Raw genomic sequence first — 27,922 nt, forward strand, 5'->3', positions numbered from 1 at the left:
AATATGAAAATTGTCGTCATTGTTGCCATTTAGTAATTTTCATTAGCTTGACAAGTTATAATTTAGTTATATGTTAATGTACATTATACACCCCAACCATAGCAAATACTGCCAAGACAGTGCACAGCAGTTGATAACCCACCCACCCATTTATATACACACACAACATGACTACACACACACACACACAACCTATAAACCACTATCACCACATAACTGTACATTCAGTAGCTGGGAGCCTTAGAATTGATTTCAAAACAGGACTCATGCTTTCCTGAAAACTTATTCTTATAATCATTTTGCAAGATTACTACTTTATATTTGAGAACTTAGACAACCACTGCACTACCATGCATGCAGCGGCACCCAGCAAACAGGAAGCCATGGTGCTGTACTAGTCCCATCAGACCTTTCCCCCACAGGTTAAAACAAAATAACTCTATTTATCTCTATTAGCAATTCCATTTAATGAATGAAGTAAAGTCTATTTTATAGTCATAATTGCTTGTCTTTATTCATTTTCATTCTCCTATGAGCCATGCTCTCTTCTAGCTTTCTGTTTCACAGATGAAATGGAATCACTCGACCCTAGCGGTCCTCTGCTGTTAGGGGCAAGAAGAGTGGACGTCACCCCAATCCCCTCAACAACAGAGGGCTGCTGCATACTGCCAACTCATACTCAAAACAGAAATTAAATTATTAAATAGCAATGTAGCGAGAAACATGTTGCTAGAATAGCTCAATGCTTTGTATGCGAGCAGGTATCTTATGTATGTAATAAAAATCCTTGGATCATTAAAAACAGACAGGTAAAAAGAAAGACTAGATTGGAATTTGTACCCAGATTTTAGGACTCTTGAAGACCATGAGTATGGTTCAAATACTATGGGCTTTTTGAACAACTACAATTGTACATAAACAAGGTGCATGCTGGTCTAGGTTGGGTAGAAACACCAATTCTCTTCATGAATATAAAAAGCCCAGGGGATGTTCCATGGTGTGCTACAACATACACGTATGTCCTAAAGATAGCAGTGCTTAGGTTTATAGAGTGCAGACACTCAATCCATTAAAACAGTACTAATTTCATTTTTGCACTAAATAGTACAAAATAGTGCAATTGTCTATTGTTTTCTATATTTTCGTCAGTGCTATTCAGCACAACTTGCTGTTAGTTATGTAAATGTAGTACTGTTTTATGTATATAATGTTTGCACTCTACAAGTATTAAAGTCATTGTGCATGGTGATGGAACATTAAAGTACTCTGTGAAGAACAGTAAACTATTCTCATGGGTCTCACTGTATTCATGTATGAAAATGGGAGCAGACCTGGCATAGCTCTCCAATGGACCAAAATAGCGCAAGGGAGAGGAAAGAGGAGAAAAAGAAAATAAACAGAGCAATTGCAAGCGCACTAAATACCATTCAGCCTAGGCAGGTTTGAAGTGAAATGAAAAGTATGCTAAGCATTTTTTCATACATTTAGAAATACAAGTGAGAATGTGGAGAAAGGTTTATTAATTCACTGCCTGAGAGCAGACTGCATGAGTATAAAGTAGTAACTTGATACTGAACACTACACCTAGTGGTTTTTCAATAACACGGTACACTTGTGATTCAAAGTAGATTTTGGTGGATGTCAGTCAAAGTTACCGTGGCGGGAAAAAAAAAAAAGGTTTTTGGAGGGTAATGCAAGAGAGTTGCCAACACCTTGTTGAAAACACCTTGTTTGACATCTACCAAAAACCAATTTCAAATTGTTGCAGCAGCAAATTTAATTGATTCTGTATTTTAGTGAAATGAGAGTGGACCAATCATGGAGTGACAGCCAATCAGATTGCACATGTATATATCCAATAATAAACTTGTACACTCATGCATAGACTTCTCTAGAGCATACTGTAGTAACACTATAAGACACCTGGACAAGCATTAGACTCATCTCTCTAGAAATTAATTAAACTGATAAAGATAAAACCAAACAGGATCTGCTAATTGTAGATCCTTTTGATTCAACTCTCAAAATATTCTGCGCTCATAATTTCCATTTTATTTAATATTACACACACTGATTGAATTGCATTGTAACTTTTAAGTTCATTTAATGGACTTGAGAAATCACTGTCTGTTTGTACATGTAGGTCATTTATGCAGGACTTCTTAAGTCTTAAATTTTAAAATTATGGATGCTATATGATGGCAAGCCAGCGCCATAACATTCATGTAAGATTGGTGACAAACACGTTTGATAATGCCAAAAATAGATCGACAAATCACTGCCATGCTTGTAATGATATAATTAGTGGCAAGATACATAAATAAAGCTTGTATTTAGTAACCTGATGCCACGTTAGTGAAAAATGAAAAGTCATTACCAAATGGACTGATGGGCGTTTCTGGGACAGATGGTCCAAAGAATACGTCGTCAGCAGTTAGTTTGGCCCCAATGTTCCAGGGTTCTGATGTACTTCGTAGAATCTTTGGAAGAGCTCTATGTATAGTTTCAAGGGTTGCTAGAATCTACAATGAAAACAGAGAGGAAAATATTGGTCTCTCCCTTGATTCAAGGATTTTTCTCCTATTTCTACGGTTTTTTCCCCTCCGCAAAACCTTATAACTATCATTCTAAATTCCAATTTAATCTGTGAATTAGCTGTGCCCTGACTTCCATCAGCCCAGAGGTTGTTTCAGGGTTCGATCTGTGAGTTAGCCATGCCCTGATTTTGATCAGCCCAAAGGGTGTTTCAGGGTTCGATCTGTGAGTTAGCCATACGCTGACTTTGATAACTTGCCCAGAGGCTGTTTCAGGGTATCGAAAAAAATTTGAAATTTAAGAGAAAAACCCTAATGGGAGAAAACAATGCAAGTCATAAACAACCCCAATTCACATCATTGTAGTGTGTGCAGAGATCAAACCAGTAACTTACCTGGGGGAAAGCAGGCCGTTCTTCTCTTGAAAATCGTATGCATTCCAAGCAATGTGTCTTGAGAGACTTGGGGATATCTTTTCTTACTTTCCTCATGTCTGGTTTCAAGTACCCTCTTCCAGCCATGTAAAGTATCTAGAAATGGAAGACATTTTGTAATATGCACAACAATTACTACAGTATGCGTATACAACTAATAAGTGAGCATTCATAAGTGATGGGGTGAAGTGGCAATGGCCGATTGCAATGTTACATTTTGAAATAATATTTTGGAAAGGCCTCCCCACTCAAACAATATATCTTCAGCACTAAGCCTGCATACACTGGAGCTTTAAGAGTTGTCAATATCAAAACTGACATGTAAGGAAGTGATCTGCATTCATTAGCCTGTATTACGTACCTGGTCCTTATTGCCAATATGAACATACGGCAGTGAACTAGAGATCAATTCATATATGACGATACCAAACGCATACACATCAGAATAGATAGAGTATGTATTAGGGTCTGTCATTCTTATCACTTCTGGAGCCTGAAAAAAGAACATGGGAATTTTAAGAAATTATATGCCTTATATGGAGAATTGCGTCAGGACAGGTGTACGTCTTTAATCTTTAAACAAACACTCTGAAAACAATAAGAACTATATATGCTAGGATTGTCATTGATTTCTATATAAAGATAGCTGTAATGACTGAACTCAATACGAAGCATTCAATAAGCACTTTTTGCTAGGGTTTGTAAATTGTACTTCTGAGAGAGGATTAAATTCCAGGAGCTTTGCAAGGTATGAATATAAAAACTCCAGGACCCATTACTCGCAAATACACCAGTTACAAATAAATCATTATTTATTGTCCCCAGGGCACTCTACTGCAGTAATTCAGTTGCGTTTGCAAGGAATTCCAAGAGCAGTAAAAATTGCTATAGTTTTTAACGCAGTTTTCTTACACTTCTTTGCCGAGCCTGTTGTGCATGTGGATGGTGTAAGCACCACTTTGACCAATCAGAGCATGCATAGCAAAGTGACTAGTATATATTAATAGTGTTATGTATATATATATACCCACCATCCATAGAATGGAACCAGAGGGCTGTTCCGCATATTCACTACCACTCCATCTTGTTTTGATGGTGGCTAAACCAAAATCTCCTATTTTTACGGTCAAGTCCTCTTGTAAGAAGATATCTGTTTGCTGGTTAAAGAAAAACTAAAATACTACAATGCTACGGCAGAGATAATCAGAGTGTGTAGAACATGTAAGAATACTGGTTTACCAGAATATCGATTCTTTAATTACCGTAATCATTGAAATTATCATATATACACTACATCAGCAGCAGCAGCAGCACCAGCGCATTATCTTTATCATCACAATCATCTACATCCTGGGTGTCAATGACATTGTCACCAATCATCATCATCATCATCACCATTACAATCATCTTGTATCATCACATCATCATCATCAACACATCGCTATCAACCCATCACCACAATCACATATTCAACCTTATCACAACCATCATCATAATCATCACTATCACTGTCACCATCATCAATCATCAAAACAGTTTGCATTATAATAAAAGGATACTGTTAGACTTGAGGTCCCGATGAATGATATTTTTAGCATGGAGATAGCTGCAACACAAAATCAACCACTGGTCAATAAAAAAATATCTAATTATCTATTTGAACACTTCATCTAACATTGTTCTACTCACTCCATGCCTTGTGCAGTCTGTCTAGCAATGTCAATCAAGTTTATTACTTCAAACTTTGTCTCCTGTACATGAAGATGACGATATAAACTGGAACCCTCGCACCATTGCGTTACAATAGCGAGCTTAGGTTTTGACATACAACCCATGAATAGCAGTACATTAACATGACGGGTTTTCCTACAAAATACAATAGAATTATCATTAGAAGACACCTTCATTCACTTATACATTCCATGCATGAAGGGGGTCAACAAAATTTTTACAATGTTTTGGGAAGCTTCAAGAGGAGTGGAGGGGTCGAAGTTTAGCAAAGGGGGATGGGGGAATTCTAATTTTTAGCTTTGGGACTTGCTTACTGACAGAGTGAATGAGAGATTGATGTGATATAAATGGATGTGTTAATTAAGAGAGGATCAAGAATTTATGGTCAATATCTTACCGTAACACTGATACCTCATTTTTAAAAGCTTGTAGCTGCTGCGGCGTGGGGTCAGACACGTTAAGAGTTTTGACAGCTACAGCACCTGTAAATAATTCATTTAATATTTAAATATTCAAATAAATTCATGCTTAAATATTTTGTTTCTTGCCAAGAATGAATGTCAGTTTGACTGACGCTTTTCAGAAACTGATTCCTTGAGTTTATCCTTATTTTCGAAGGGTGGGCCTCAATTCTCTGTGCCTAAAAAGCCAGACTCCCATAGTTGATGAATTTAAAAGTGCAGCTTGTTCCTATGAAAAAAGGAAAACTAAAAAATCCCAAGTAAAAACCTCCAAACACATGCAGGACAGAAACTATAATACAGTATCTACTCGCAGATATTGCTGGATCTGAGGATTGAACCAAGATGGCTGTTTTCCAAATATCCCTTGATTCAAGGTTTTTTCTGGGTTCTCCAATTTTCCTTCCTCTACAAAACCTGGACTGGGTTTGTCATGCCCTGACTTTGATCAACGCAGAGGCTGTTTCAGGGTATCAATAAAATTTGAAGTTTTTCCTAATGTTCGACAAAGACCAATCAGACGTCTGCATGATAATGTCTTGTTTAACTCACCATGCCAGTTGCCCTTGTAGACAGTCCCATAAGATCCTGATCCTATTCTTGGACCCATCTGTACCTCACCCTCTGGGATTTCCCAGTCGTCTGTAGAGTTGGCTCTTTGTCTCTATAAACAAAACAATGAACATTGAGGTTCCAAATCCTTGTAAGAAAAACTTAAACAATAACATTAGTTCAACAGTATATCCATCAACCATTCAGTTTCATTGGTAATGTTGTTGGGTGGTCAAGCACAATAAATCCAACTCATATGCTTTTCCACTCAAATCTTGACAGTCCATACCTGTTTTCTGGTCGACTCTTGATCTGGAGAAGACTTTGCTCTACCTCTTGGCCACCGAAGGTTCGATGTTGCACCTTTCTGAGGGCTTGGAGGCTGATCACTAAATGCACTACCATTAACTAGACTAGGATTGTGGTCCATTTTACGTGGATGAATATCATTGACGTTCTTGTCAAACAAGTCTGACACATGCGGGTGTGTCCTCTCGCTCATGTGTCGTGTTTTCAGCATCCGACTTCCTTCACCTGCTATTAATAATTATTTATTAATAATGTATTAATCTAAGTATAAAGAGTAAAGGAATTTTAATAGACATTAAATTATTTTTAAAAAAAGGTTGGCAAAGGTTTTGTTGCGTGTTGAATATTGCATGTCGCATTCCGAGTCCAAAATGCACTATGTTTGATGCAAATGCAATTGGCAAAAGATCACAAAAATATGGATTTTACCAAACTATGTCTGCATGTTTTTTTGTTATGTTTAGCTCTGTGCTGACATAATAAACATATGAGTAAAATATGTTTCAAATTTGATAAGCAACATGCAGCATAGGACAAAACCTTCACCAAACATCTTTGAAATAGCTGTATATAAGCTGTATTTACTATACCTGAGATGGTTGCTACTTGCTGTCGAGAAGAAGCTGTACGGAAGGCACCCTAGAAAATAGCACACATCAACAGTCATAAAAGTGATGTATCAGAAACATAAAGTCAAACCCCACACCCTATTAATCAGTAAATCTCCATAGAAATAGCGTGGCAGTATTAGGGTGGTTGATTCTAGAGTATCACTGGGACAAAACAAGTGTCTGTAATAACAGGGTGTCCATATTACAAGTAAGGAGCAGATCCTGGTATCAGTGAAATGGAAAGCTGGAAAACTTTGCATTAAAGTAAAAAATATAGGGGCCAGAAAATGTCAGCGTTAGAGGAGGATCTATGACTAACCAATAAAAATCATGGGAAGCACAGGTGGCATAGCAGTGTGAGCACTTGCCTCTCATCAATGCAACCCGAGTTCGAGTCCCGCAGGGTTTGGTGTTGTATATGAGTAGAGTTGTTTGTTGGTTCTCTCCTGTGCTTTGAGGGTTTTCCGGGTTCTCCGGTTTTCCTCCCTCCGCAAAAATCAACTCCTAACTACCAATTGAGGGCCACAGGTTTGTTAGCCACTGGCTATTAAGTGCTACCCTCGTGAAAAAAGGACATTTAATAATCAACCCTTATCTTAGGCCAACCCCTAAATCCACCTACACAAGATAGTGCATGTTATAATTGAGAAAATTTCCCTGTCTTACACTTTACACCCACCTCTAAAAACAGCTCTCCTCCCACTGAATTTAGACAGACATTAGGTGCAGATATAGAGCGTTCTCTAGCTATGGGTGGGTGTCCATTACTCGGCTCCTCTGGATCAGCGAATTCGTTGTGTCTTGCTAACAACCTTGATTAAATCAGATACCATAGTGTTAAGTGCATAATACTGTTTGTGCAGCATAAATATGATATCATGCTCCATGCAGTACCTACAAGTACACACTGGGCTTATACTGTTCTAACTACTTTTTACTGCATAACTATTAGAAAAAGTTTAGGAAATTTTTGGGCAATATTTTAATTCAGGTTTAAATTTACATGTAAAAATGATTATGATGATTAATTGTTTATGAGACAGTGCAGATGACTGGAAATTCTTGCAAGAAAAAAATATGTATTGATAAAGAATTGTGTAAAGAACATTTTTACATTATTTTTTTGGCAAATCTCATTGCAAAAAGAAAAAGATGAAATTGCAAACAGAAATGGGAAATTAAAATGATCAAAAGCGAAGCAGACAGATATATAGAAGATTAATGGGAAGCTTTTAAGATATAGTTTCCAATCCTGGCATAATGAACTCTTTTAGATCAGCCTTGTTTCAGAGTTTAACCAAATTGAGTGGCATATTATATCCCATTGTTTATGAGGAGCAAATGTTAATCTATTATTTTGCATTAGAAGAAACAAATGCTTAATGCTACATACAACCACCATTTTGAATATAGATTTTAGAATGAAAGAATCAGATTTTAAGTCAAGTGGTATGAAAAATGAGGTTTGTGTCCAAAAATACAGTGCAATGATTTGAGCTTGAAAACTATTGTCTGTCGTTGGGTTTTCAAATGCTAGGTGTCCATGATTGACATCACTTGGTGCACAGTATCAGCACACTATAAAACCAGTAAAGAGATGCTTTCTGGTCTACAAATATCTTCTTCTCAATGGCTGGACATGACAACCAGCCAGCCACATCTGACTGATCAATATGTAACCAGTCAATGTGACCAGTCAAGAGGAGGGCCAAGGTTTATTAGAAGAATAGCTTTTGCTATTTAGTGCTACCCTCGGCAAATAAAGGAATTATTATTATCATTATTAATATTATTAAGAAGACCAAACTAAGAGACATCTGATGAGAATTTTGTTAGTGCAAGGCTTTGAGAAGTGATAAAAAGTTTCCTGCAATTTGTGTTGTTAATCTTTTCCTTGCAAAAATACAATATTTCTAAACTGACTTGCAAGAATCACCAAGTCATTTACACTTGAAAAAGTATCCACGACAACCAACACCATCGACTATAATTATTAAGTATGATTATATACCATGTTTACCCCCATTTTAGTTTATTATTTAACCCTCTTCTGTTGGTGGTAGTGATTGATGGTTTAATGATCATGAACAGAAGCCCAACTGGTGTAGAATGTTTAACAATACACCACATGACTGTGTATAATTGTATTGCATTTATGTTTAGACAATTTTATAAATTTATGCTTTAAGCTTGCAAACAGTGTATTAAAAATTATTATTTAAATAAAGATAATAAACAAATCAATAGTGTTGAAGTACTTTAAAGGAAGACTCAGCCATGGTCAGAGCACATGCAAGGGTGTTAGTTAGTTTATTCAAACAAACAAGATACAAAGGGAATACTTTCCACTAACAATTTGAACTCCTTCCATATTTCCATAATCTTATCAAAGAAACAGTCAGTCTGTTCAGTAAACCTATAGATATGTGAGCCAGAAACAATAGTAAACATTACTTTATGCACGTCGTCCAGCGTACCAGCAGTAGGAACACAAAAGAAGGTTTATTTAGCTTAGTTTGAGAGCCAGCATGGTTATGTGGAAACTTAAATATAAGAAATGTTGAACCAAAATGGTGGGAAAAAAGAAATAAGTGAGAGGAGAAATCACAAGGTTTTCATTAGGTTTCAAAAGAAAATTTATTTTCACTTGCAAATGGATTGTATTTTTCTTTGCTACACACTGATCAAGACAACAGTCACAAGGAGAAAACTGGGTAATTTACACTACCATCTATCAGAGTATGTAAAGGTACTGAACAATATCATATTTGATTGACTGTGGTCTTCAAATTTGTAGACCCTGTTTATGACAAAAGATATAACATATTGCACTGAGTTCCTGTTTCAATTATCATGTCATCTCGAGTATCGTTTTTTTTCGACCATGATAACCAGTTTCGGTCAATACAAAAGTAGAAACCCTGAGTATGACAAGAAACTCAGGAAGAACTTGGACCTTGAGTGAAATTGCATACCCTGTTTATGACAAGAAGCTCAAGAAACCATACCCTGTTCAGCGGATCATCCCCGTATAGTTCACATATGGGAGTACCCCCCCCCCCCCTCCCGGGTGGTCTTTTTCCCGATGTCCCTGTCTGCACTGTAACCTTGATCAACATTATAGCAATGAAAACAGTGTTAACATGTTTTGAAATGTGAGCTGGAATTTATTTTTGGTGGTGTCAATCAAAAATATTAATGACATAATTTTGATTGACAGTATATAAAGACTCAATGAAAAAGACAATTGAAAAAAATGTTTAAAAATGTTTTGCAAGAAATACTTTGATGTCTAATGAGAACCCTGGAGTGAAGGAAGGATTGATTTGAGTGACAAGCTGTCAAACTAAGCTAGTTTTGACCACGACATGGATTGTGTACAGTATGCTAACAGACCTGAAAAAACATCAACACAGTCAAGCATATAAAAAGAGGCAAAGATAGCTGCAGACAAAAATGGTGAAGAAATACGAAAAAGACAAATGCATGAATTAATAGACACTCATACACGATCTGGTATTAAGTTATCAAAGAAACAAGTTTTGTAAACTGAAACATTACATTACATTAACAACTTTATATACTTGTAACTCAAGAAGTGATCACATTACAAGATCATAATACATTACTTTTACATATACATACACTTACACTATAAACAACCTGTATATACAACCTGTTACCATAACAACCACTTAACAACACTAACTGTAACGACTCTTAGGAAGTCAACCAATCAGAATGTAGAGTCAGAACAAAGCAACCTTACAGTTAGCCTAAGTAGCCACTCAAAGGGGTTTTAAGTTGCTACACAGCCTGCCTTACTGGTAGAGCGGATGCCATTAAACCGTGAAATAAAATCAAACTAAATACTAACTAATAGTATCTGTTTAGTGGCTAATAGTTGCTATCACTCAACTGGAACATTCATCATACAAAGACAAATCTTTTGTTTAATAAATGTTCTGGTTGAGTAATAGTGACTACTAGTCACTAAATACTAGATACTATTAGTTAGTATGAGAGTTGAGCGTTGTGTGCATAGAACATTATATTAATGTAGTGGTAGTGCGTGTGAGCGAAAAGTCCCCAATTAGTGCAAAAGCGCTAGAACGACTAGACACTTAAATAAGAGTGATTTATTTATTTTATTTAGTTTGATTTTATTTCATGGTTTAATTGCATCCGCTCTACTAGGTCAAACCTAACCCAATCAGAAGCAAGTATAAAGCCTAGACCTGATTATATCTGCGAAAAATCTTACAACTTAAGAACAACCATAAAAATGAGAGATAGTGACTGGCTGAAATGAAACTGATTCTGCTTTCACTTCATTCACACTCTACATCATGATTGGCTAACATTTCAATAGTGGTCTCGGTGAGTGTGATAGATCACATGCAACATAACAACATGAATGCATACATGCATTCACACTTGCAATACATTATGCTATTGCTATAGCAACAACATAGTGACAACTTTTATAATTACTTAAAAGTTACTTACACTATCTGTTGCCATAGTAACAATGGTAACAATACACACACATTGAACACAAAAAATGTACATTTCAACTTTGTTTTGTAATGGGGTTTAAATAATTTAAAACACAATGCTCGTTCATTAGTTTTGTCAAATTTATTTTTGGAAATGCTAACGCTCTTTTTTCTTTTTCTGGGTTTTAAGAAGTTTTATCAGTGTTATGCATATTTCATTTCATATTTTTTTTGGGATCATTAAAAAGTAACTCTTTCTTTCTTTTCTTTCATAGAGTTTTATACTCAAATTTATGAGAAACATTCAGGGTTAAAACCAAAAATATTTTACAAGGTTATGCAGCATATGAACAGCAAATTTTATGATGCCAACAGCAAACTTTTAACATAAAAAGAAACTTTAAAACAAACATAAAATGATTCATTTATAATTTTAAATTAAATTTTGGATTATTTTCCTTTGTTTATCCTTCATTGAAAAAATTCCCCCAGATCTCCAGCCTAACACGTCATCGAATAATAAAATAAAAATAAAAATAGGAAATGGGATGACTGAAATAAAGATTGTTGTTATTACTGAAATGTAATTTTGTTCATTTGTTACACATACCTTAAATAAAAGTTATGTTCATCTATTGCTTGTTGGCAGACGATTGGGATATCTGCAGCACATCTTTGATGGAACTTGTATCCACATGTCTGACATCTACCAAAAATGATACTGATTATCTTAGTATTGATTGTTTTCACAGCCACCATGTTGGATGCATTTAACAAAAGATTTATCATTAGTCTCTTTCATTATATCATCTAACATGGCTGCCATGTCTTGTGTTATTTCATTCTCATGGGAATGATTGAAAACCAGCAATATGACACTTAAAGTTGACTATATAGTCAATACTCCTTGGTAGGGCAGAACTTTGTTGGCAACATTAGAAGAATGTCACACTTAGTTTCGCAGCACTTCTCGATCACATGCTAAATCATACAATAAGCCTTGTGACGAAGGTTATGGTGGACCTCAAGCAAGACGTTTCCATGACATTCCATAGGCACGTACCCTTCAAAAGGTTTGTGTTTTTCGACAATGCCATGGAAACACTTTGATCGAGGTCCACCAATACTCTATTTTGTCAAGACAGAAAATTGTACAAATTATTTCATGCATGTGATTGAGAAGTGCTGATTGAAGGTTAAATAATTGCAATTGATCAGTGAGATAATCAATATGACATGTCCTTATCTCAATCTATAAGATAAATGCGTCCTAACTTTGATCAGCCCAAAGGCTGTTTCAGGGCATAGATAAAATTTGGAAGGCAATCTACATTATGGCACCATTAATTTTTTTTATACAACCAATTTACCAGAATGCTTCCCAAATTTTGATCCTTAATTGTTATTCCCTTGTGAGAATAGTAAGACAATTGGTGCTAATTAACTGGGCAAATCAATCCAGCAAAAGGATCCTGATATTGATCATTACCATATCATGCAAATGACCCATTTACTACCATTGCAAATTTTACTATAATTTATATTTTCTTTTTAAACACAAAGTATTTTACCTGAAGCCAGTGAATAAAAGTCTCCTACACTTGTCACAGAATGCTAAAGTAAAAAAAGTTTTCCGCATCTGCAGGACAAAGAGGTTTATAATGAGTCATAAATTGAAGGAATACAGTGTAAGATGTTGCAACACTATTTTAGGAATTAATGACATGTCACTAGAATTTAATTTATCATGGTTAAATGCAGTCTGCATCCTTAACTTCTATATTACAATATGCATGAAAAATACACATGAAATGAATTCTTTATATCTAGTGTCTAAAACCCAAGTACCATAGTGTTTGGATAGTCTTTGGCACATGTAATAAATGCATTACACAAAATAGAACTTGGTCTAGTTATATGATATATCCAACAAACTTACAAAATTATGAGATATACTGCTTGTTCTAGGAAGGTCATCAATCATTTCTACAGAAATCTAATAAAGCAATCGTATATTATGAATAAAGATGAACAATACCAGCTGTGTACAGCTTTAAAACATAATGGAACAGCTATTTATACAGCCCATACAATTTCCCCTGATGTCAGTTTATTCTGTCATGTATGCAGGAAGGGTTGTCTAATATTATTGGGAAGCACAGGTGGTGTAGTGGTGAGAGCTCTTGCCTCTCACCAATGCGACCCAGGTTCAAGTCCCTCCGTGCTCGGTGTTGTATGTGAGTAGAGTTGCTTGTTGGTTCTCTTCTGTGCTTTGAAGGTTTTCCGGGTTCTCCTGTTTTCCTCCCTCCGCAAAAATCAACATCTAAATTCCAATTGGAATTACAGTGGATGAAGAGCCACTCTGTGGAAATGCCACTGCTAAATCCTATTTATTTATTTTATTTATATTACCATAATTTATATATTTTGTACAATATCTCAGAATGTGAATTCAAAATGTCCTGTATAAATCAAAATAAATGTCTGGAATTGTGGCTGGTTACACTGGCTTGTTTATTATTTTTGAATTATTCGCTTACCTCTTCTCCCTCTAGGTCATAGAGATCTGTATCCCATGGAATAATATCTCTAATAAATAAGAATATTTACCGTTGATTAGTAATTACGATTATTCACTGATGGAAAAGTCATCATTGGTGAATATTATTTTAACGATGCACAAGTTGACAAATGACTATTTGAAAGAAAATATACAACATTGGTTTTATTTTTAAATGTATATATTTATTATCAAGAAATAGTCAGAAGTTCTTGACTGGAGCTCATAGGTCTTATTTTAGTATCAACCTACTAATTGGTCAAATAAATGGATTAGATTGAATGTTAAAAATATTTCACTATTGACAATGTAACTTCAACTAAGAATGTGCAGTTTTGAAAAGGGGTAATTAAGGAAGCTAACATCTCTTTCTTAAACAATGACGCCAGTATGCAATAAACTTAATCCACTTTTGTTCCATATTGAGATGACATCATTTCCTTGAGTATTATTTCTTTGTTTACCAATAACAGGGATACGTTATATAAAATTATTACATCTCAAGTCGCATGAAGCCTGTTCTAATGATATTGCTAAGTCTACATCACAGGGCTGTATTCTTGGACTGGTAAAATATCACCTTAGAAACCAAAAATTAATATAGAATTTGAACAAGATGAGCCAAAAAAAGCCTTCTGTTTTCAAAGATAGGGCCACCTAGTGTTTGAAGTTGATATAAACCTAGTTACCTTAACAATCCCTGGAATAGCAATAACCAAGATGTAACTATTTATAGAAATTCTATAATGAAAACCGTTTGGCCCCAAAATGTCATACATAATTATTATTTCAAACATTTATTTAATGGAATCATGTGAAACAAAGTTAGATGACCCTATTACTTGTATGATCATATTTATGAAATATTTGAAATATAACGTGCATATTGGTTGGCTGGATATCATTTTTATATCAGAGGACAGAGACACACTTACACGAAATCTTTCAAAAATATCTTATAAAAGCAATATAAACATGTTGGGAGCTGTACGTAGATCCCAAGAAAAGCAAGCTTAGGAGCACAAAGCATAGCAAAATGTTTCTCTTCATTTTTGAGTGCTCTACACCTGGGGGGGGGGGGGGGGGGTTACTCCGCCAGAATTTGGGTAGGGGTGATCTGTTGGGATTCTGAAAGGGGTACCCTGTTTATGACAAAAAAACTCAAATTTGTAGACCCTGTTTATGACAAAAGATATAATTCATTGCACTGAGTTCCTGTTTCAATTATCATGTCAGCTCGCATATTGTTTTTTTTGATTACCATAATAGCCAGTTTCGGTCAATATGCAAATAAAAACCCTGAATATGACAGGAAGCTCAGGAAGAACTTGGAACTTGAGTAAAATTGCATACCCTGTTTATGACAAGAAGCTCGATAAACTATACCCTGTTCAGCGGATCATCCCCGTATAGTCCATGTATAGGAGTACCCCCCCGGGGCTCTACAGCTCCCAGATTGTTTATATATCACAATATATAGACATAAGCAATGCTTTAATATCACAGTACAGAGACATGTGCACATACTAATAAGCCACACTCATAATCTTACCTGCTTTCACAGTGAAATATCAAACAAGTTTCTGGCAATATCCCTCTTGTCCTCATTCTCTTGTCCAAAGCTTCTCTAAGTGTCACTTCTAACTTACATTTAATCTAACCAGAAAATAATATAGACATGTTAATAATGTAAATGAGATTTGAATGTAATAATATAGACATGTTTATAATGTAAATGAGGTTTGGATGTTTGGTGAGGTATTTGGGATATTGTGCATAAAGACAGGCAAGCCAAGGGTAAAAAAGAAAGAACAATGTTGGAATATAATAATAATTAAGAAATATATAAAATGATAATGATGATGATTATAATAATATTATCAAACTCATTAATAATTTATGAGGAAAACACAACAGAAATCATGACCGTGAAGAGTGTTGTAAATCTGATACAAAATTGTGTTCATTTGCATAAATTTTAAGTTGGATTTTCTTGGCCAAATTCACTTTAATTTTGAAAATTTTAGTGAAACACAAAGGAACTAACCTAGACGTCATATACAGTATGAGTGGCCGTGTTGTATCAGATATACAATCACTCGGCTACGCCTCATGGTTGTATATCTGATACAACACGGCCACTCATACTGTATATATTACATAATGATTATGATTACATAATGATTATGATTACGAGGGCAGGGGAGCACCCCAAAAAGTGTGTATGGGGGGAGGGGAAATAGTGAGGGGCCTAAAGCCCCCCTTGCCCAACCCTTTCCACAGCACCTGGATCTTATACAATTATTATTATCAGCTCCAAATCTTATACAATAGCTATTATCATCATCATCATCATTATTATTATTACTTTCATCTAAGTTATATGAGTCAAGTAGAATACTATAAAAAAGTTTCCATTATTATTATTATTATTATCATTATTATTATTAATACCAGCTATAGAATTAATAAGAGTATTTGAGTGACTATTTGCCTATGATATTACATGGTTTTTGAGAACATGCAATACAATATTTTGTACGTAGTATTTGCCTGTCATTGCTAACTGAAGATTTAACCAGCTGATTGATACTTCCCTTCTCTTGCCTAAGGAAAACTTATTTTTAACCAAAAATAACCAAAAATAAGTTTATAAATTTGATTGCTAATTGATTTTCCTCATCATTTAAAACTACACCCTTTAAGCAAATGCTAATAAAAGCCAACTTTTTGGAAACATCTCATAACCTTATTTTCAAGAAGGATGAAAATTCACATTAACTCAAAATAATAACATAGAAATATATCTTTAAAAAGCCAATCTTAAAAATAATACATCAAATGAATAACTTTAATAAACAAAGAAAAGATGTTAATTTACATAAGATCAAGACATCAAGAAATGCATTTGCATAAAAGTAATAAAAGTATAAAAACCAACATTTAAAAAACTTCGAGTATAAACTGATTATCTGAATACAGACAATTTTATGGATAGGTCTAGCAACAGAAAACAACCCCATTATATGTAAACAGTAGACGTATTTCTAGACAGTTTCAAAGCTTAATTGTATGTCAGTGATCACAACCATGTATAATAGAAAACTATTAGAGTTTTGTGTTATTATTATTACAACCTAGTTATATTTCCATGCATAAATGACATGAATCAATCAATATTTTTAAATATAAAATTTATAAGTAGTACTGTAGTATGTTATAATGTTTTTGATGTCAGAAAGTAACATCATTCAATTAGCAGGCTGATAGATTTCAGTGTTACAACTAACACTTAAATGGAATATATTCCCGATGTATTTTTATCAGTAAATTACGCTTACCATTGTTCTCTGATGATTCGGTAAATAAGCCCTCACATGAGCTCGTAATGGAGGAGAAGTTGGATTGTCAGTAGCGTAGATATTCCGTGAACTTAGAGTCGGTGAAGTTGGACCAGAAGACGACGATGGTGCAGCGCTTGAACTAGTCGAACTTGGCGCACCATTTCTACATTCAAGCAACTGTTTCTCCCGAAATTCCAGTTCAGAAAGCTTACTTGTTAATTCATTATACTCCTGCAAAAGGCAAAATATAGTTTATTCATTGCGATGATGAAAAATGCTATGAATAAGCTACAGTATTAGACGCAACAGCCACCAATCAAGCAACTGGCGTACCGGGTTCATTTAAATCTTTCAATCCATTTAACCAAAATAAAAGCTTGTTAGCGCTTTCAACACGAGGGATATTGTCTAGATCTCACATGCGAAAGGCCCTACTTATATCTAAAAACATTTTTTTCTATTGAGTTCGTCTTTTGGTAAATATAAAATTATTTGACAAAGACCAAATGATTAAAGTCGGTCGGTGAACGTCACTTTCTTGAAAAACAACATAGCCATGGTTTATGATATGAAGAATGAATATACGAAATGGAAATAGAAAGATTCTGAAAAAAGATAACTACTTGAAAAACATTAGGTTACATAGTTATTCAATGATCTTATATGATCGCATAAAATCAACACAAGCAAAAAACTTATATTCAAATTCGAGGCGATCAAAGTCGTCAACGATAGAGAAAAATATCCATTCACACCATGAGATTTTTACACCACTAATACGGATATTTTTGACTATTTTTCACAGTAAAACTTTCAAACATGCAGACTATAAACTGGTAGTAAATATATTTATATATTTTTGCTTTTTTTAACGTGAGAAAGAAATAATCTGAACTCTAGCGTTGTAATATTTCCAGAAGTTACTAGATAATTTTTGCAAATATAAGACAGTTACACCATCAAAATAATGCACCGATGATAAAAATGAACAAAAACACACAATTATTAAAAATAGTAATTTGGTGAGAATATCTCGTCATTAAGACAAACATAAATTTAAAGCTCCGTAATTTAAAGAGTGGCGAGCTGGAATGGAAATTGAATTTGTTGGAGATAATTTTTGGAAATGTAAATGAGATTCGCATGAAAATAGCCTGCGAAAAAATAATCTAGTCAGTTAATTAATAATCCTAGGAAAATTATTCCTTGTAGGGAAGATAAGGGATGAGTTCAACTGCACACTTTGTAGACGCTTTGCAAGAAAAAAAGCCATTATCAAATGAATAAAATCAAAACCTCTAAGATGATCGACGGAGGATGTTGAATGTTCGAAAACTGGGCATTCAGCTTTTCGAGGTTCTCTTTAGTAAGTCGAATAACATGCTGTACTGTTCTGACCTGCAAAAACGAAAAAGAAAGGATATTGAGCGTCAGGTCTGCTCGACCCGGGAGTTGACTACCTCACCATCAAAACAAAAACACCGACTCTCTTCTGCACGAAAAATCAACCCTCAACAAACTCCACACCAAGCACGACAACGACCATCTCTAGACCTCTAGAAAACCGGCTGATGGATACTTAAGGCTTGGTAGAGTACCTCAGAGTCGTGGTTGTTGGAAATATCGATGTCAGGTTCGTTGTTTAGTAATAAAGTGTCTTGGTGAAGAGAGTTAGCCACCGCCATCATGAACACTGCTTGGATGAACAACACAACATCACGTGACTAGACCCACAAGAACTAACCATCTCGATAGGGATTATGGGTAAGGAGCGCATAGTCCTGGTAACAGACTCGTCAACGGAAGTCACGGAAGTGACTTTAGAAACGTAGACCGGAAGTCAAAAGGCCATTTAGGAAATAAAGAGAATGATTGATGACACACACAGACAGTCTACAGAAAGGATATTAGACGAGGCGGGCAGAGTGTCTAGACTCACAATAAAGCGCTACTCGATGCGAATCATGGGTAGACAACCGCGTAGTCCTGGTATTAACAGCACCCACAAACAGACTATCGACTTTAAAATTAAGGTCCCTTTTGGAAAACATATAAAATAAAATTGTAGCTTGGTAGCACGTACATACACACCTGCATGCATAAGGAATGCATTAGACAAGCAACTAGCACGGTGACACGTGAGTAACACGTAAGTAACACGAAAGGTACACGCATCTCCGAATATGGGTGTACAACCGCGTAGTCCTGGAAAAACACAGTTCAGCGGAAGTGTCGAGGAAGGGACCGGAAGCCACAGAGATACCGCTTCCAGTAGAAGAACGAAAATGAATGATTGTTTGCACGTTGGGCTGAATTGAATAAGATATTGTCACGTTTTCTTCTTGCGTGTTCCTTCTTAGTTCAGATGTTGATATTGGCTTTGATCCTATAACTGAGTGCAGAAGATTGTCGGTGTCTTTAGCCACTAACTTAATTGAACAGCAGTTTAGACTATTCAAAACAAAGTAGCTTTGCATTCGAAATTTTGATCAGCAATTGCCGTCTGATATTTCACCGTGAAATACGTCTTTAATCAATAGTTCATAAGTCTACTGTATCAGGATTAAGACCTCTTCTCAACCCTCCCCCATGGGAAGAAAGTGTGGAAGCAAGAAGCTAGACTAAGATTCATATTAAAGGCGTTACTGTATCTGGTGTATAACCTCTTCTAACCCCTCCCCTATGGGAAGAAAGCGTGGAAGTAAGAAGACTAACATTCATATAAAGACATTTGTCACCCCTCCCCTATGGGGAGAAAGCGAGGAAGTAAGAAAATGCACGTTATAAGGAACAACGAAAATAAGTCCGCATTTTGAAGAGCGAGAATACCCTCTTCAGCAAATGAATTTTACTACAGAACTGCTGAAACCAACACTAGTTAAAAGCAATATAATAAATTGTATTTTATAATTGTAGAAAGAAAAAGGACGGATTAACAGATGCAATATAAAACACATTAAACATGACGCACAGGAAGATCCGGTTCATCAATAATATCCCCGCCTATGAAGAACTGAATATTATTATTGCGTCGAGAGAACTGCACAAATGGCGATGGCAGCTGTCTATGTATTTCAAGTACATTTTCCTGACTAAAAAGGATCGAAATGGATGCATTTGGTTGTAAAGGAAAACAGAAAGCACTCTGTAATATCCGCCAAGACGATAGAAGACACTCTGCGATGTTTTATTAAAAACAGAACGAGAAACAACCCATTCTTCGTCTAGCTCGTTTTTATGTTACACATTCAAAATAATGTATTCAACATGGCAGAGGGACCGTCAATCTCGTACCCAGAGCCTGCGTTTCTTCTGGCCTGCAGCGAAAAACGAGGGTTCTGGCATAATCCATATTTTGAGACCAGGATTTCTTGGACTTCCGGTTCAAGAGCGCATGCGTTCAAAGACTTGCCAAAATTTAAAAATATTTTCCCGATTTCTAGTTTTTTCTATGATCTTTACTTTAACTTTTACTTCGATTTTTGCTTTGATTTAATTTTTAATTTGATCATTTTGATCGGTTATATTTCTCTTTTTCGAAAATTGCGCATGCGCCAAAAAATGGATTATGCCAGAGCCCTCGTTCTTCGCTGCAGGCCAGAAGAAACGCAGGCTCTGGGTACGAGATTGAGGAACCGCTAGTGAGCACTGAGCATGCGCACACTGAAAAAAAAATAGCGCGCCAAAATATATAATATTAATAACTATCGCGGAGAAATACAGTCCTAAAATCACAAATCATTGATATGATGTGAATACCAATAATATTTAAATAATCATACTTTAAATACTACGTATGTCTGTAACTGATGGAATCTGCTGTTAAAGTTGTTTAAACAAAACTCTTTTTAAAACGTTCAGTCCTACATTTAAACAAGGAAATGTCTGAGGCGTTGTGCGACCTAAGGCCGTTTGAGGATGGCTCTGGTTGGAGGTAAGGCGTAATGAAGGCACGAAGAAAGATCCGCCTTGATTTTGGCAAACGTATTAGCACAGAGAGCATTCATGTGTCTGAAATGATTACGGGCATAATGACTTTACTCTAATGATCATCTAGGAAGGAAGGCAAATTATCGTTCATAGATTTTAGAGTCTGGAAACTTTTAATCCTTAATCAATAAGTCTGGAACGTGTTACCGAACTACTTTAGCAGCTGGATTGATGGCTTTGCGTAAGAATATGCATGGAAAATATAATCCCACTGCCTATATGTCTCCTCTAATCTTTCTCTATGTATTCCTTCCTTCCCTCCATTTTCAGTTGACAGAGAGCTTGAAGTGCAGTATGAAAATATAATTCATCTTCGCGCGCAATTTTATTGTATAGTAGAACCTTCAGCATAATATATATCAATACTGCTGCATGCAGTGTAATACATGCAACCGATTCTCTATCTGCAACTTGCAACTGTGCGCGACACAAGCACTGCATGATTTTCCTAACATTACTTGTCAAGAACGTGATTATCTATCATCACTTTCCCAACCATTGTACTTAGGGTTTGTTCATCTATTGTTCAACATGTATCATAGCATGAATCGTTTCAAGTTTCAAAGCTTACCTTTGCGATGAGGAACTGTCGATTCCGCTTCGGTCGTGGTTGTTTGCTTCTTCGCCTAAAATACCAGCCCTCGATTGTCTTGCAGTTTCGTCCAAAAATCTTCTCTCTTTCCAGATGCGGTTTGTACTCTCCATGGCGCTTGTGCGGACGAGGGAATCTAAATGAGGGCTTTGGCGACGAAGAGGGAGGTTGAGGAGGAGGTGGAGGATTGTATGGACCCTCTTCTGAGCCAAAGCAAGTAAAAAGCGTCATCTGGAATAGACGAGGAAAAAAAAAAAAAAAAAAAAAAAGATTATGCACTTAATTTTCTATAGTTTTTAAATTTGAAAGAATAACCGGAAGAAATAAAAACAAAGCTGATGAATATCACCGATATCCGCAACGAATTGCTCAGGTTGCCATGGTGATGGATCAAATTAAGTCTTTGAAATCCGGCATAAAAATGCAAACGAAACTGAGTCAACAAGATAATGAAGTATCCATGGCAACCACGCTCGGTAAAAACACAAAAAGATTTTTCAAAATCTTTGAATTTGGATGGAAATGAAACATGTAGTGATAGTGTAGTGGTAGTATCTACCCTTTGTTTATCCAACGCCAGATGTTTGATCATTTCCTGGCGGGAATCACTATATGATTTGATTTCAAGTCTGGAGCCCGCCACCCCAGCTGTAAGCCAGTTAATGAACGAGGAGAATTCCGGACTGATTTGGTTGGTTGTGCTGATTTATATTAATGCTCACAATAGATATAATAGTTTAACAGATTATTTTTACTTCTTAGTGCTTTAATGATGAGTTGTATTCAATGGCCGCTATAATCTTTATCAGCATGCACAATATATCTATTGAACTAGGTGATAGCCGATAAATCTTAAAGACAAAACTGATAAATTGTGAAATATATCCTTAGGAATACTCGATTAGCATTTGACTTAAACAAAGTGAGTAGAAAAGGTCAAGAAAACTTCATGCAAACTTCACGCTTTTAGATGAGTTTGAATTATTTTCTTGATTTGTTAGACTCACTTATTATTACGATCGAGTTGAGTGAAAGCTTAACTTTTGAAAGCCTTGGCTAAAGATATGACTTTTTCTTTCATTTTGCATCCAAGTACACAAAAGAAAAGTGTAATTTGAGGACATACTGTAGACACTTTGCAAAACCTTGGACGTCACAGTTTAACCAGAGTGAAGTTGGTGTCAGGTTTTAGAGTCAGATTTTTGAGTCAGGTTTTCGGATCTAGGGTCAGATTTTTTCCGGGGGGCGTCACATCATGTTGAACACAAAGTGCTCTATATTCGAAGAAACGCTTTGATTTACTATAAAACCCACACCAAGCTTTACTCACACGATATTTCTTGAGATTCGTTGTCTTTGGGGATCGAAACACTCACCTCAAAGAAAATAAACAGCGGTTTCAGATTTTTTGAGCTGTTTTATCTACTATCAACGGGCTTCATGCCACAAATACTTCGAGTACCGCTCCCATATATCGAGTTACTGAACCCTTTTATTTCAAAATGTTGACGCACTTTTTCTTAACGAAAAATATCCATGCTTTACGTCGAATAAGCCAAGCCGTAGTTTGATGTCCGAATAAACTGTCGATGAAGCAATGCACATAAAAGCATTAAGAAATATCACTTGATGTCAGATTTTTGGGTCAGATTTTTGGGTCAGATTTTTCTGTCACGCCGCGTGAGAGAGTGATCAACAAAATTCTCTTTTCAACCATTATATTTTTCTTGAATTTTGACATCTCCCAACAAGCGGCATTTCTACGGGATCTTCATGAACGCATTTGGAAGTCAAAATCTAGTCTCCCCAAGAAATATCACTTGTTGTCAGATTTTTGAGTCAATCCGAGACTACCCTCACTTTGATACCCCTACACCGCTCTGATTTTCGTGAATGCATTGTTTATTTTAAATGTGTTTCTACATTTGATGTCACGAAAGATACTTCAGCGATCATTATCAACTTCCCACGATTAGTGTTTAGCATTCAGCTACATAGCAACAATCTAACCGATATGATGGTAGGGTCTTTAACGGCTTCATCAATCTGTTTGAATGTGTATCATGAGTACAAATAAAAGGCTGAAGTATAAAAACGAGGTTACGCAGTGAATAGAGTCTTACTGCATGCATTGTAAAAAAAACGACTGGAAAGAAAGGATTTTGTTTGATTCCGTTCATGAAGATCCCGTAGAAATGCCGCTTGTTGGGAGATGTCAAAATTCAAGAAAAATATAATGGTTGAAAAGAGAATTTTGTTGATCACTCTCTCACGCGGCGTGACAGAAAAATCTGACTCAAAAATCTGACATCAAGTAATATTTCTTAATGCTTTTATGTGCATTGCTTCATCGACAGTTTATTCGGACATCAAACTACGGCTTGGCTTATTCGACGTAAAGCATGGATATTTTTCGTTAAGAAAAAGTGCGTCAACATTTTGAAATAAAAGGGTTCAGTAACTCGATATATGGGAGCGGTACTCGAAGTATTTGTGGCATGAAGCCCGTTGATAGTAGATAAAACAGCTCAAAAAATCTGAAACCGCTGTTTATTTTCTTTGAGGTGAGTGTTTCGATCCCCAAAGACAACGAATCTCAAGAAATATCGTGTGAGTAAAGCTTGGTGTGGGTCTTATAGTAAATCAAAGCGTTTCTTCGAATATAGAGCACTTTGTGTTCAACATGATGTGACGCCCCCCGGAAAAAATCTGACACTAGATCCGAAAACCTGACTCAAAAATCTGACTCTAAAACCTGACACCAACTTCACTCTGGTCACAGTTTATGGAAGAATCGCCGGACCACAATGTGAAATACCCAAAAAACTCGATACACTTTTTTTCCGGCATGAGGACGTGACAACGGTTTTGATTACAGATAACCATTAAGTTCAGAATGCGTAATTAAAAGGGTTCTTGTCAATTATCAAGGAAGAAAGAAAATCGTTTATGTTCGCATTAATCAGACATAATTTAAGAAATAAGTCTAAACGATTATCTTGATCCAATAAGAACAGTTTAAATGGACTGTTTCTTAAGCGAGCAGCTGAAAAAGAAGCCAAATTATTCCAAATGAGTATGATATTATTACTGACATGTGGCAAAATGTTCACATTTTGTAAAATTAATTGTGTGGTTACAAGACACTAAAAAAAGCTACCAACTGATCAAAAAGCAGGGAAAATGGGAAGCCATTCGAAAGTCAATTCACGTTTTCCCATGACGTAATATTCCCGTGTTGATAAAGCGTTTAAAAAGCGTCGTGTCTTCCACGTGGTGGTGGGTTTGCGCTTTTATATTAGTTTAATCAGCCTTCGCAGTATTAGTCGATGCTATCTGTGACGTCATGTAGTCAGATCCCCCAGACCCCTGTTACACCACGAAACAACCTAAAATTCTCTCTCTGTAACGTAAATAAATTACCAACCTGATAATCAGCGCCAGGCTATTTCAAATAGAATCTACACTAGTAACCAGAGCTGAACAGGGAGTTATTTTTTACTCAGATATTTTAGTAATTACCATAGAGTTTGATAGATGTTTAGAGAAAAATCTGTTTTCTCCTTTTTTTACAGTCAAATAAAAGCTTTGAAATATGCAGATATACCTTTTTAAGCTAGCTGTGATGTCTAACACGATAGATGAGCAGTCCAGGTCTAGCATTTGTTACAATTGTGGAGGTTTTTTTGTAGCTTGCTTGCAGTACCAGTGGTATTTGATGCGCCACATCGCATTTACCGACGTCAAAGTCCTTAGAAACGACGATGTCTTACGCTTGAATAATGAAGCACGTCTCCAAGCAAGAAACAATCCCAGGAAGGACTAAAATTCAAATTCATTTGGTTTTCTTGTTTCTTCAACAAGGTTTTAAATTCTATTGGATGTTATGTGTTGAACATCATTTAGAGATCGATCCCCTAATGAGAAGATCGGAACTCGTTGCTCCACTGCAGGTTATTAAACTGTGTTGTGAAAGAAAACTCGCTCGTGATTGGCTTATTTTCACAGGTCACCGGTCCAACTGTCAGAACGGGTTATTTTTCACTGTATTTTTATAAATAAACAAGCGTAATCATTTGTTTCGATATCACGTGACTTGCTTTGCACTTGGCTTGATTTCAAAAACAGAGGATCGTTGACAAAATGGATAATTACCTCAAGAAGAAAAAAAGAACCTTAAAAAATTTATAAGCGCAAGAATGTAGAACCATATTTCCTTCATTTAAACTACATGATAAATTATAGTTATGATTTAGAATTTTTAGTGCATTTTTGATAGATAGGGGAGGGGAGGCTGGGGTCCTTTTGTCCGTTATACTTTCTCACTATTTAGTTGTTAATTTTCATCCTAAATTTAAAGCAAATAGAGTCAGTTTTGTTCGATGCTTTTTTAGTGAGTTTAAAATGTCTTCTTTATTAGCAAAACCCTTTTTTTCACCGTCTTAAATTAATTCTTGATGTAAGTTTTTTTCCTCTAATGTCCGGAGGTCATTGAACATCAATGTGCACGAAACAAAATACGAGTTTCCAGCCTGCGTGCTCCAGCATTGCTTTTTCCGCGCTTAAAGTTTTTTTCATCGCATGGGTTGCCTGTGTTGGTGCTAGGCCGAGGAGAGAAGTTTAGACATGATTCCTGTCATGCACCCAGACGCTTATCTTAATCTCTTAACACAGATAAAGGCGATGCTTATATATGCGTGTCTTATTGGTATCTATTGTAAATGATATGAAATGTAATAACTATATAGAGATGGTCTTAACCCTTGACCAAGATCAATAGTATTAAAGGAAGAGGGGAGGGAAGGGTAGGTGGAGTAAAGGTCCCCCCTTTTTGAAACTCACTACAATCATACCAAATAAAAGAATGGGGAGAAGAGAGGAGAAGGGAAAGGAGGGAAGATGAAAGGGAGGGAAAGAAGAGGCTAGAACTGATTACATACATCGAAGCATACTGAAAGAAACTTAGATTTAAAAACATGTAAGTAGTAAGTCTACAATGTATAGGGGAAGACTCAACCACGACATAGGTTGGAGAGGGGTGAGGTGGGGCAGGTCAAGGGAGTGGCAAGCCACACCTATTGAAATACACGAAGATAAGTTAAATATAATACCGGTCAGGCTGACATTCTCCTCTGCTATAATTTTATAATCATCTTTTCCAAAAATAATACTAACACAAGCAAAAATGCGAAAAGCAGTAGTGTTATTACTCTTTGTATATGGACCGAAAAACGTATATTATGACCGATTACCATGGTTATAATGACCCATACAAAAGTTCCCGGCTAAACACATATCGATGACGCAAATCTTAACGTACGTAAACCTCTCATCGACAACCGTAAACAGCGACAACACGAGATTCCAATACCGTGTGAATATTCTAATGTTTATGTTCTAATGTTAAAACGTTTTTGCCCCTGAGAAACAGCGATATATTTTCTGACTAACTTGTACATTGCGTTGCTAAGTCGGGATAAACCACTGTCAACTTGAGTTACTTACTTAATATCAAAATATTTCTAGTCGGAAATCTAATAAGGAAATTTCAAAGCACTTTCCGTTTCTTACGTATATAAGGATTGCTAGGAGCCTTATTGCTTACAAACTGGAGTTTCCTCACTAACGCTTAGAGAATATCGAAATTAGTCAGAGGCAACCATCGTAAAATGACAAGAACTTTAACAACAATTTGATTTTTTACGCGTCACTTCTTACCTGGGGTGTAGATAGCTGTTTCTTTGCCATTGTCTCAGTAAGATGATGTATAGTTTTGTAATAATGAATCTTTGTGTAGTTTGTGCTGGAGCCTACTCCAATGCTCTGTTAAACTCAAAATACGTTAGTTGACCTTGATCGACAGCCAGGCTGTCTTGTAACATGATACCCTTGAAGTCAAATGTCTGGCACGTCAAGTATGTTACATGTGTGTGGACCTGATATAATCTAGCAAATGCAGGGAGTTGGATCTTCCAAGGGGTGGGGGGTGGGGGGGGCGTATATTGTACAGTTCCAGAACACAATTTCCAGAAGGGGTAGGATGGTCTGAGAAGGGGATATTATAATTATAATTATTTTTTTCCGGTCCGGTATCCTAAAAAATCGTGCGTTCTGATTGGCTGTTTGAGCGGGCGGTATTTTGTCAGTATCTGCCCGCGCGCGCGGTCCGGTATCCTTTGCCGCTAAACGACAACACAAAACGATTACAAAAACAAGTAAAAAAATACGGGGGAAAAAAGTTATTTACTGTCCTATAGTCGGTCCGGATAGGGAAAAACTGTGCCCTCGGTCTTGAAAACGGAGGA

The 27,922-nt window shown here is 36.1% G+C and overlaps 1 protein-coding gene across 6 annotated transcripts; it reads right to left on the bottom strand.

Annotated features, from left to right (window-relative positions):
• Positions 1–27,463, bottom strand: LOC116305159 (serine/threonine-protein kinase A-Raf). 6 transcript variants are annotated; one of them, XM_031715012.2, is made up of 21 exons: positions 27,336–27,463; positions 21,597–21,848; positions 18,332–18,433; positions 17,033–17,266; positions 15,244–15,347; positions 13,672–13,720; positions 13,071–13,127; positions 12,703–12,770; positions 11,742–11,837; positions 8,986–9,048; positions 7,312–7,444; positions 6,612–6,660; positions 6,002–6,246; positions 5,713–5,824; positions 5,097–5,181; positions 4,658–4,834; positions 4,528–4,574; positions 4,000–4,118; positions 3,330–3,461; positions 2,930–3,064; positions 1–2,522 (listed from the first exon to the last, which is right to left on the bottom strand). In XM_031715012.2, exons 1-21 carry the CDS (start codon positions 27,363–27,365, stop codon positions 2,334–2,336), a joined length of 2,478 nt encoding a protein of 825 aa, XP_031570872.1. In that variant the 5' UTR covers positions 27,366–27,463; the 3' UTR covers positions 1–2,333. The 6 variants fall into 6 exon arrangements, with proteins under 6 accessions (XP_031570872.1, XP_031570871.1, XP_031570873.1 ...); XM_031715011.2 differs by having other exon boundaries at positions 6,002–6,249; XM_031715013.2 differs by lacking the exon at positions 27,336–27,463 and adding an exon at positions 25,225–25,553 and having other exon boundaries at positions 6,002–6,249.
• Positions 27,464–27,922: the final 459 nt, after the last annotated feature.

This window comes from Actinia tenebrosa, unplaced genomic scaffold, assembly GCF_029948245.1.
Source record: "Actinia tenebrosa isolate PJP-AT-01 unplaced genomic scaffold, QUT_ActTen_1.0 PGA_scaffold0__85_contigs__length_37466705, whole genome shotgun sequence".
NCBI classification, from domain to species: Eukaryota; Metazoa; Cnidaria; class Anthozoa; order Actiniaria; family Actiniidae; genus Actinia; species Actinia tenebrosa.